General features: G+C 35.6%; 1 protein-coding gene across 1 annotated transcript in view; it reads left to right on the forward strand.

The window, feature by feature from the left end:
* Positions 1–5536: 5536 nt before the first annotated feature.
* The window catches only part of LOC137618155 (uncharacterized), a 17804-nt gene continuing 10178 nt past the window's right edge, over positions 5537–13162 (forward strand). Inside the window, exon 1 of the mRNA XM_068348194.1 lies at positions 5537–5585. Within this exon, the coding sequence (XP_068204295.1) occupies positions 5577–5585 (9 nt within the window). The 5' untranslated portion in view covers positions 5537–5576. The remainder of the gene's footprint in view (positions 5586–13162) is intronic.

Raw genomic sequence — 13162 nt, forward strand, 5'->3', positions numbered from 1 at the left:
AAGCATTACAAATCCTGTGGAGTTCTGCTAACAAGGACAGCATCATCAGCATACTCTAGGTCTGCTAAATTCTTATCACCAATCCAGTCCAATCCTTCTCCACCATCTCTGACTGCTCTACGCATTACAAAATCCATGAGCAGGATAAAAAACATAGATGACAACACATTCCCCAGGAGTACTTCACTGTTCACTGGAAATTCATTTGATAAGACTCCATTAACATTAACATTGCCCTTGCTATTCTCATGAACAGATTTAATCAAATTTACATATTTAAGAGGAATTCTATAATAACGCAGGACTCTCCATAAAATTGGCCAGTGCACATTATCAAAGTCTTTTTCATAGTCCTCAAATGCCATCAAAAGTGGATTTCTATATTCTACACATTGCTGGAAAACATGTCTCAAAATGAAAATTTGGTCAGTGCAACTTCTACCTTTACTAAATCCTGCTTGTTCATCTCTCAGTTTTTCATCAGTCTTTCTCTCCAGTCTCTTTAGAATAAGCATACTATTTATTTTCATAACAACTGACATAAGTGATAGGCTTCTGTAATTGCTGCAATCAGTCAGGTCTCCTTTTTTGGCCATTTTCACCACGTTTTGCCTCTTCATGCCACATTCTACAAAAGAGTCACTTCATTTTCAGCCAGTATCATCTCCGCAGTTATTCCATTGTATCTGGGGGCTTTCCATCTCTTTAGTGCTTTGAGGATAGCTTCAACTTCAAACACACCTAATTCATTCATGGGCACATTAAGGTCTTCATCATCTTCAGGTACATCAATCAAACTATTCCCTTCATATCTCCTATTCATGACCTCACTAAAGTGTTCCATCCAACGTCTTTCTTCATCATCTGTCGCTATAACAGATCCATCTCTCTTTTTGATGGGTATATGCTTCTTCTTCTTTGCCCCAATAGAGATTTCATTAATAATTCTACGAGCAATTCTTACACCATTGGTCACTTCCTGAATTCATAGCTTTATTAGCCTCCTCTGCTTTACTGTCTAAATATTCTCTACAGTCATTCCTAGCTTTTCTTTTGACCTCACTATCAATACTGGAATATTTAGCATGCTGTACCTTGTAATTTTCACTACTTCCTCGAAAATTTTCAACAACCAATTTCTGTTTTTGTCTCCTTTTTATAGTATCTCAAGTATCATTTGATATCCATGGCTTTCTCCTTGTAACTGCGTGTCCAAAGACTTCACTACTAACTGACTGATATATGTTCTTAATATCAAACCATTCTTCATTAATTGTCTGCTTTTCGTCTCTTAAAGTCTCCAAGACTGCAAATCGATTCCTACATTCAACTGCAAATGTTTCTCTGTGCTCTTCTTCTGGCAATGTGATCTATTTTTCTAATTGCCACACGGTGAAGTCTACGTATACTTGTGGATGTTCTTGTGTTGAAAAAGAGCACCTCCAATGACAAGATTGTTTGCTGAACAAAAACTTATGAAATGTGCTCCATTTTCATTTGCAACTTCGCCAAGACCATCGACACCCATCACATTCTCTATGCCTTGATTATTCCTTCCAACTTTAGCATTGAAGTCTCCAATCACAATTTTCATATCTCTCTCTAGGATCTCATCTATTACACTCTGCAGTTCTTCATAGTATTCATCTTTCCTTTCTTCAGGGGAATCATTTGTTGGGGCACAGCAAACTATAACTCATGTTGCACTGCTTTGATTTGAGCTTTGCTAGTAACAATCTACTATTTATAGCTCTCAACTCAGTTAATGCCTTTTCTGCACTTGGTATCATCATCATTCCTACTCCTTCTCTTCCAACTCCGTCTGATCTTCCTGAGTAGATATATATATATATTGCCTTGGCATAAAGTTTCCTTACTAATCCCCTAACAACGTGTTTCACTTACGGCCAAGATATCCAAACTATATTCCATAAATTCACTCTCCACTTGCTGTAACTTTCCAATCTGATTCATGGTTCTAAGAGTCCAATTACCTATTTTCAATTTTTTTTTTTAGTATCTATAAACCGGGAGATGCTTAGCCCCCGAAATGGCCGGGACTGGGGGCCATTCTTTCATGTTCTCTTTCCATGACTGAGTATATCCATAAAGGATTCATTGGCTATATACATCAAAAGATAGCCAGTTCCTTGTGATGCGCAGTGCCTATATAACTAAGGTAAGTGACCTCTGCCGGTCCATACTAATTCTAGTAAGATCAACCGCTAGGTATCAGGAGTAAAAGCCGAACACACAGTTTGTCCACCGCCTTAAAACACATCCGTCACCCTGCTGCCAGTGATTTTATCGAGATTCAGGGGGACATTTCATCCACACCCAAAGCTCTCATTACTCCACCAAGTTGCTCATCCGCTTCTACGAGTGTAACCGTTGGCAAACGCTGGATTGCTAAGATATACCTCCTAGCACGAGTATATATATATATATATATATATATATATATATATATATATATATATATGTATGTATACTGTATATATATATATATATATATATATATATATATATATATATATATATATATATATATATATATGTATACTCAAATGAATAAGTAAAACAATCCCGTCAACATGTAGATAAAAACGATGTTCATATTTTTTTGTTAATATCCTGAAGGACATGTTCGACCTTCTTCAAGGCGCAAATATGGAAAGAAAAGAACGAACACGTCCTTCAGAGCATATAACAAAAAGCAAAAAAAAAAAAAAAAAACATCGTTTTTATTTCCATCTTGATGGGACCATATTCCTTACTAATAGATACACAGCTTGATACACCCAATGTATATATATACATATATATATACTGTATATAAATATATATATATATATATATATATATATATATATATATATTAATATATGTGCATATGTGTGGGTGCGGGTGTATGTGTGCGTCTGTGAATGCAAGCCGTGCGTGCGTGTGTGTACATACCCGCGCACACAAGCGTTTATCGTCTACATGCTTATGTGCGTATGACTGCCATCTTGCATTTATATGGCCAGAAATACGACTGAGAGGCGGCCCTGCCTGAGAGGAAGGTAAAGTAGGGAAAGACGGAGAATGAGGTGAGGGGCTGAGGGGAGACAGGGGAGAGAGAAAAAAAACGAGTTTTATAACGGTGTAGAGACAGGGAAAGTGGAACGAAGGCTGTGGGGGGAAGGAGTGGAGGGAGGCCCCTAACTCACACGAGAAGGAGGTGGTAAGGGAAAGGCAAAGCAACAGAGAGAGAGAGAGAGAGAGAGAGAGAGAGAGAGAGAGAGAGAGAGAGAGAGAGATTATTGAAGGATTAATGACGATGAATAAATTGGGAAAAATTTGATTAATAAAAGAATGCTACAAGCTAATTGATAATGGATATAAACTGTGATATAACTCTCTCTCTCTCTCTCTCTCTCTCTCTCTCTCTCTCACACACACACACACACACATACACAACGATCTGACATCATCTTTAGCAGTAACATAACTTATGATATAGTAACATATAATCTATCTGTACAATGTAACGGTGTTACTGATAGCAGTAACATAACTTAGGAGTCCACATTATATATAATCTCCTCCACCCTCTCTCTCTCTCTCTCTCTCTCTCTCTCTCTCTCTCTCTCTCTCTCTCTCTCTCTCATTGCGATGAAAATAGTTCTGAACATTGCAATGAATAGCCAATACAGAATTTCTTCCGCTGGGTTAGGAAAACAAATATAACCGCTTATTGATGCAGTCACCTATTGAGAATCTTATCTCGATGCAGAATGCCTGCAATGGTAAAGGGCCTTTTGCAAAGAATTTTGTTCACCTGAATGTTGAGATAAACATTTCGTCGCCCCTTTTATTGTCAAAAATTTGCTTCAATTACTAATAATATCTAGAGAGAGAGAGAGAGAGAGAGAGAGAGAGAGAGAGAGAGAGAGAGAGAGAGAGAGAGAGAGAGAGAGAGAGTCAATCTCATTTAGAATACATGTGTCATTACAACACTTCATTGTGTCTCCCCCCTTCTCTTTTACTCGTCTGCCCCTCCTCCTTTAGCGTCTCCTCCAACTTCTCTTCTCTTCTGCAAACCAAATACCAACCAGTTTTTCCCGTAGCTGTTATTCTATAAGTATCTACATCTCCCTTTGAGAGACTATGGTCTCTTGGCTGGGGGGCTTGTGACAGATTTCAGACCAAATCAGAGGAGGCGCTTTCAGTATGCAAATTCTAGTTGAATAATTTCCTTGTGGTTACCAAGGGATTCATTTATGACTGTCAGCGCACTGAACATTATTTTCATATGTTGGCAGTAATCTGCCTGATATTTATGAAGTTTTGTCTTTAGGCAATATGAAACATGTAGTGTTTTTCTTTCGTCTTTATATACTGTGCATACTTTGACGCTGTCACTTCAGGCATTTAAGTAAAATCATTAAAAACATAATCGAGTTCATTTCTACTGGAATGGAGCCCCTTTTCACAATTCTTACTATTGGGAGATTTGGTTTCCCTGATGATGGAAATTTCCTCCTTTATTCTATATTTATAAATTCTCAGATGGGCTAGAAAAATTGTTCATGAAAACTATAAAAGTAGAGTAAATAGTTTGACATACCAAATTGGAATTTAGTTTCCCAATTCCTTACTAAGCATTACAGAAATGAAAACTTGACCACAGATCATGCTTTTCTTCATTCATCAAAATTTCTGTTTTATTTACATAACGTCTCAGAATGAATGCTTCGTGATATGCATAATTAGCACAAGAGCTATATGAAGACCATATTCGCCAAATAAATTGCAAATACAATAAGGAAAAAATGCGAATGCCAAATTATCATTTGGGAGGTTCATCTTCGATTTAAACCTACAGGATGGCATGCTTGGCCAGAGTGCAAATGATGCGTTGTGACTGTCTGGGATTCTTGCTAAGCCTGTCTACTTTTTCTTTGTGTGTGTGGTCAGAGAGTCTGTCTTTAAAAGTCTAAAAATACAATGTAATTAATATTATTTTTTTTTGTGAAGATGATTATATCAAAGTAGTAGGTTTTAAAGAGATTCAGTATCATATGTATGTTACACTCCATCTTCAATTGGTTCTTTTGCGGGTTTTTATAGGGGGCGCTTGCTTTAGTCTCTTAGCACCATCCCTTCTTCAAGAACAAAGGGGCATCCACATAGGCACATGTATGTATGTACACAGTTTCTACACACACATATGTGTGCGTTTATTTTCACACAAATATATGTGGTTGCACATATTCTTGTGAGTAATTATTTAGCACTCCCTTTTTATGCTGATCAAGGCATGTGCAATTTTGAAACAAGTCTGGTTCATATTTTCATATCTATATTTGATTTATCAAAATCATCGTAGATAATAATCATGGCATTTATCATCGCATACGTTTTCTGTAAGTCACTCGTCCTGAAAATATGACGATACCGTGAAAAATGTCTTGACAATGAGAAACCGGCACCTCTCAATCCTTTGACGATGGGAGTATATAAAGTCAGGCACTTAACGCGGCGCTCTTAGTTTGAAACTCGTCGTTGGCGTGTTGAGTGCCCTCTCGACCATGAAAGGGGTGAGTCATTTCTCCTTCCACTCGGTTATCTGTTCGACACTTTGATCTTGGCTCTCTGTCATGATGGCAATCGGCTTGCAATTACTGGAGCCCCATTTTTCTTCCTCTCTCTCTCTCTCTCTCTGTTAATAATTAGTGTGTTAATATCTTTTTTCAGCCTTTTCCTTCGTCCAACTGATTGCTGATCTCTGCATATCAATATACTTTTTTATATTTTACATTATCATAATAATTGTAAATATATATCTGCTTAGAAGAAATGCGACCAATTATTTTATATCATAAAATAGAACTTAATTTTTAATGTCAAATAAACTTATGAAAATAGATGTCTAAATTGTTATTCACATTAAATCATACCCAGTACATACACTGGATAAAACATTGGAAGTTACTGTTTCTCAAAAAATTAACTGTTCCCTTCCAAAACGACCTTCAGAAATAATTTCACTTTTATATCAGATGACATAAATTCTTTTTTTTCTTCCCATTTTTTGTATGAATTCATCTTTAGTAAAATATACAGTGACACATCAAATTTGATCACTATCATCGATTCCAAATTCGGTTGTTTGGATTACTTGAATAATTTCATCAGCACTCAAACTCACTAACAAACTTAAGAGGCATTTTATACGTTGCAATAGAAATCAGGATTAGAAAAACTAGCCTTGTAATGGATAGAGCATCGAGCCCGAATTTGATCGAGAAATGATTGAAAAAGTTACTTCTTTTTCATTGGTTTGGGGGGAAAAATTATCATGATTTGACAGCTCATTTGTTTTGATATTTCAGATGTTTGGAATGAATATTGATAATGATTCTTTTTGGGTGAACGTTGACAGGATTATCCTAAGATCAAAAAAAGTTATTTGAAAAATACTGCCGATTTTAGTGTTTTCGCCCATATTCATTAATTTGTTTTCATTATATCATTCTCTCCTTAGTATCTTTTAGATTTAGTAAATTTGATTTCTAGTGCTTATTTACTTTGCCACAGATGGTCCCGTTAACTTTTATAAACTGCAAATTTCTATAATGTCTAAATGTATGTTCTCCTAAAAAGAAAAAAAAAAACTATAATTACGTTTTTAATCCAGGTATGAAAATACAAAAAGTATGGTTCTGAGCATGTTATTTCATCAATTGAACGTTTGCTCATTAAAAAGTTACAGACAACCCAACCAGCAATATTATTTTGAAATGGTGCTTCAAAATCTTTACCAACTCTTTGCATAAATTAGCATTCTCTTTCTCTAATGATATATGATCCGACAGTAATGAATGCAATGTCCATTGCATGATTATTCTTATCACGTAATACGACATCAAGCCAACGAGCATATGTTAAATCAACATAAGTCATCTAACCATTACTTCTCTCCTCGGGCTCACTTCTTGTAAAGAATATGTATTCAAAGCATAATCCCTTTCGTTTGCCACAATTCTCTCTCATGTCGTCCTTCTCTCTCTCTCTAAAAATGACACAGTAAGAACAGAGGGAGTGGAAGAGGGAGACGGGGTTCAAAGAGGGGGTGTCTTTTTTTATTGACGATGATTATGTAAGAGGTAGTTATCTTGATTCCTCCTGGAAGGATTGCTGCACTTGCGTTCTCAATTTAGATCAGTTTCAACACAATCTCCCATACTCTTGGACGAGAGATATTTGCGAAACACACATATTCATAGTTATATGTGTGTACACACACACGCATATATATATATATATATATATATATATATATATATATATATATATATATATATATATATATATATACATGAATACAATATTTGACCATATGTACATGTATGTATATATACATATCTATTATATAGACACATACATATATGTATCTATGTGAATATATATATATATATATATATATATATATATATATATATATATATATATACATACATATATATAGCATATATTATTTGTATATAATAATACATGTCTAAATATGTATGTATACAAATTTGACCGTATATATATACATATATATATATGTGTATATATATATATATATATGTATATATATATATATATATATATAGAGAGAGAGAGAGAGAGAGAGAGAGAGAGAGAGAGAGAGAGTTTATGGTCTATTTTGCTGGTCTATCTGTAAACATTCACTTTATTTATTACATTTTTGAACGAGTTTATTGTGCAAAAACTATATTCTCTATCTGCAACATCAGTATCAAGTAAAAGCTGCGGTTTTGTTGTTATATGCAAGTATTATTGCCATTCCTCTCTCTCTCTCTCTCTCTCTCTCTCTCTCTCTCTCTCTCTCTGAGCTTTTATATCACAGCAGCGCCAATATCATGTTTTTCTCATTTTATGATTAATTAGATTTGAAAGTGAATTTCTTTTTCAAATTCCAGCCAATGATAATTAAGGTATTTCAAATATTTTTTGGAATAATTCTTTCACTTGCTTTTGAATGTTCTCAGAAAAGAAGGAACGGCTGAACAATGGTAAGAAAAAATGAAACATTGAAGGTTAAGTGTTCTGAACTTCTGACCAACTTTACAGAATTTCAACTATCTTATATTTTATGTATACATACACACATACGCAGCAGATTGCAAACACATCCACAGCTTAATTGTGAAAATATTTCTAGCGAAGTACTTAATATAATAATATTATAATCATCTGCGTCCACTTGGATGTGGTACTTGGCCTCCAAACTGGAAGGAGGTTAAGCCAGTTTTCTTAACTGCATTGGAAATGTCATCAACTCGCTCCACCACCGAGAGACGACTGGACATAGATCCAGCAGTGGTTGTTGGGAAATAATCTGCGGATATTAACTGAAGCATTCGGTGTGCCTCAGTTGGCCTGAGCCGTTAAACGTTTACTTGATTGTTAGTCGATTGTGGTGGAATGCAGCCATGGGATCGAAGGGCCCTAGGCTAAAAGATAAATTATGAAAGGATAATGCTAGACCTATAGCCAGTAGGCTACTTTAGGAGAAACACCCTATGGTGAAATAAACTCACGTACATACTATACAAGTATATATTTAACCATGTATATATATATATATATATATACACTTGTGTGTATATACATACATATATACAGTAAGTATATATATATATATATATATATACTGTATATATATATATATATATACACACACACACATATATATATATATATATATACGGTACATATATATAAAATACACGCATATATGCATGTGTGTGTATGTATACGTGCATGCATAAGAGACAGGGAGAGAGATGGACCCAGATATTGACCAGACGAATTTCTTTGACTCCATGATTTCAGTGGAGAGAGGAAACAATACGTGAAGCACAACAAAGATGAAAGGAATATTTGAAGCTTTTCCAGAGTTCGTCAAAAGGGTTTGTTCCTAATAGAGTGTGGAAACTGAAACAAGGACAGGGAAGCTGACTGGGTCGAGACCAAATGAAACTTTATTCAGTCAGTCAATCGTTTCTGCTAGAAAGATACTGCAAAGGGCCCACTTTGATTGGTATATTGTGAAAAGAAAGGCAAACGGCTGGAGACATTCTCTAAAAGGGGACGACTCTGCAGCATCACGTCCAAGATTTGTTGTCTGGCAATATTTCAACAGGGTTGAACTAGAATGACTAGTTTGCATAAGCAGACTTTCCAATCTAAATTTGGGGACTTCGCCCAGATGAATTTGGGTTTATCTTTGGCTGCCAAAAACAGTGATAGGGGAGGACGGTTAAAATATGTCATCACTTAGGGAAAAAAAAGGAAAAAAAGAAAAAAAACACCCATTGAAGGAAGAAATATACAGGTGTACAGTCAAACTCAAAAGACCGCCGATGCACGCTTATGAGGGTGAGCCGTCGCTACCATGAGAGACGGTAGCTACGATCTAAAGCGATCTCCTTACTGAGATAGCAATGACCTATGTCGAAACATCATTAAATTTATGGGCAATGAAAGATTGTTTAGGATCTAATGACACTGGCCAAATTATGAACACATCGATCAAATATTGTCTTCAAACCCGGGTCGATATATGAAGAACAAAAGCTCAAAACTAAGATTGAAAACTTGATGACGAAAGAAAGTTAAACAGAACACCAAAATAAACGGGAAAAGGGGCAAAAATAGTGACATCAACAACAACAGATATAGACTGGAGATATAAGATCTATTAATTAAAATACAGAGAAGTAAGACAATGGACAGCAAATTTAGCTCATATAACCTTGGCGTTAAACTGCCATACTCTTTTGCAATGCCAGGAGTAATAACATGACCTTATCCAAAATTCAAAATAGAAGGTTGACAAATAATCAGAGAGAAAGATCTTGTTCAAACCCAATGGCAGCTGTTTAGAAGAATATGGTTAATTCAAAGGCCCACGAAAAAGTGAGACAAATTTTAAATATAAGGAGTGAAAAAGAAGTAATAGCAACAGAATGCTAGTTTGAATGTTTTGATTGGCAACAGATCTTTGCCTGAGAATGAACCAGTGGATCCTTCCACGACAAGAGTTTGGATGGATATGGATGTATACGGTATGAGCCACAAGGCACGAGGGCCGGGAAGTCCATTCAGCGATGAGGGGACGTGTTCGTTCGGAATCTGATAAAAACAGTAGCCCAAATCCAACTCTCCAGCATATCCCTTCAAGAAAGTACCGTCTGAGCCAGATGCTATGTAAATCTTCAGAGACCTACTGTATAAAAATAAATGATAATGGATGCAATATGATTAGACAAAGACAAACAGAAAAGTGCCATATTCTTTCCATGCATTGAGAAAAATGTCAGGCCACAAACCGTCTTATAAATACCAGAAGAAAAGACCCAAATACGTTATAATTTGTTTCTTTTTAATATTTTAATGTTAACAATGGGCCCCGTGCATCAAAAGAACAGAACAAAAATAATCTCGTATATGATTGGTCAGGCAAAAATCATTTAACCTACTTTCCACTTCGACGCTTCAAATTCCTATCACGTCTCATTTTCTTTTGGTTAATACGTTTTGTGAAATTCTTTTGAAAGTTCCACAGCTTACTTATTTCCATCACAAACTATGGACATTTACCTTTGGTTTATGTTTTGCTAATTAGATTAATGCAATTCTTTTATCGATGTCGTTTTAAAATCTCTCTCTCTCTCTCTCTCTCTCTCTCTCTCTCTCTCTCTATCTATCTATCTATCTCTCATGGGCACCACGTACCGGAGTAAATAAATATTAAAATGAATTACTCATTCAGTGATACTATTACTGGAAGCGTCATGCCATGAAGCGCACGTTCAAACCAAGCTCTATAAATCTTAAGTTTTCATTCACTTTCATATTGATATTAAATTTCCAAAACGTTTGAAATGTTCGAATAAATCTGAGCGATTTTGTTTTTGTCTTGAAAGCAATTGGCGTTTTGCACGGATAACCTTTAGTAGCTGTCAGATATCTGCACGGTCACAGCGCAGAACTCGAGAGAGAGAGAGAGAGAGAGAGAGAGAGAGAGAGAGAGAGAGATCTAAAAGTTGATTCGGCCACCGTGACCATATCGAACCCCAAGAAAAAGAAGTCAAAGGCTTGAGTAATACTAAGAGTTGAGAAAGACACCAAACGCGACCCAACCTATTATTACTTGTGCGAGTCTCATCTGCACTCACGCCTTCACGAGTAGTTACCTGAATATTCATTTGGAGTTTCTCTTTAAAGCATTTCGCAAATTACCTTTAGAGCAACACGAGTTACCGGAATACGTCAAACTACAGTTTGAAAGAGAATCAAGTACCAGAAGAAACAGAAAAGAAGATGTGGGGTAAGGGAGGAGTCACGGAAGGGTGGGGGGTGGCTGTCTAGGCCCGAGGGAAGGGACGAGGGAGTCGTTGAGCAGGTAGATGGGGAGTTATAGTAGGCTACCTTGACCTGGACCTGATTGGCGGCGTGAACAATCATATGAACACACACCACATACACTTTCGCTTATGGGATTCTCTCTCTCTCTCTCTCTCTCTCTCTCTCTCTCTCTCTCTCTCTCGCTTCATAATTCAAGATAAAATAGTTCTTCCATCGGAGATAAAGAAAACAATGTAAATGTCTATACAATAAATGACACTTACTATAGCAACAGAAGGATGATAATTATCTATTTTTTAACTAGATAACCAAGTTATGAAAATAAAATGATTGCTTCTCTTGTAGTTTCCTTTTTATTAATGCTCTCTACTTTAATTCTAGAATCTCTCTTGCATAAAAACCATCAAAAATTTCTGATAGATAGATAGATAGAGAGATAGACTGTAATGCAGGCTGTGTCAAGGTGTGGATGAAGGCGTTAATGCACATGACAGCAAAATCATACGTGCATTTCGAAAGGGAAAGTGATCTCAGTACCACAATTGAGGCCTTTTTTTACACTTCACGCTGGTCTAAATATCTATCTATCTTTTATCTATTCATCCGTTTACACGGAACATTGTGCTTCATCTATCATCGAAAGTCTCACATTAAAAAGAAAGAGGTTATGAATAATTTTAAACATAACTTTAAAGTTTGAAAGTCATAACTTATTAAAAGTTTATCAAATATGAATCGTATTAAAAATCATAGTTGAGTATATTGATGTAAGCTTTAACTGTTATCAAAAATACGGAAAGAACTTAACTACTGTTAAAAGAAACGACAGAAACAATGAGTTTTGAGAACAGAATTAGGTAAAAGTTTACTATTTTTCAACAAAAAGTATCAAGAGAAACTCGAACCACAATGAAAATTGCTCGCCAACTTTACAATAGAAAATTTTCTGTGATTTAGTTTTGCTTACCAAGGACGCCATAAAATCGACATGAAAATGATTTCAGTGAAGGCCATGAAAGCGGAGACTTCAACGATCCTCACAAGAAATCCAAACATTTGAAGACGAAGACTAATGATGTGGAAAACTTACAGATTATCGTCCTTATCTTTGGTATCATTTTAGAAATTCTATCTCATTTTTCTTATATCTTACCATCATATGTCGTCTCTAACTATGAGAGGAATTAATACAGACGCCTCTTAAACTGTAGACTTGTTAAGTGTCTCCTTTGGTCTACGGGAAAACTATAAGGAGATATTTCTTTCTAAGAATAGATAAAGACGATGTTATATGAGTCGATTCAAGTAGAGAAAAAAGAAAAAAAAAACATTATTCTTCCTCATTCTCCGGAGACACCGTAATTATGCTCAGAAGCAATTTACAAGTATACACATATGCAATCTTACACAAATATTCCAACCCAGCCCATTGTCTCAACAATTACAGCACACACCAAGGAACACACACACACACACACATATATATATATATATATATATATACATATAGGTTATCTATGTGTACATATTCATATATATAAATATACATATAATGTGTGTATTAAGTATTTAGCAAATCTCGTTCTACAACACCTCAAATGTTATCATTTCAACACTTCCCTTGAGCTTTTGGAGATTCCATGTCCGTAAAACGGTTTGAAACTGGAAATTCTGTTTATCATCTTCCCTTGGGAGATTATTCAAACAAAGCAGGCGGTAATCAATGCAAGAG

This window comes from Palaemon carinicauda, chromosome 2, assembly GCF_036898095.1.
Source record: "Palaemon carinicauda isolate YSFRI2023 chromosome 2, ASM3689809v2, whole genome shotgun sequence".
Classification (NCBI taxonomy): domain Eukaryota; kingdom Metazoa; phylum Arthropoda; class Malacostraca; order Decapoda; family Palaemonidae; genus Palaemon; species Palaemon carinicauda.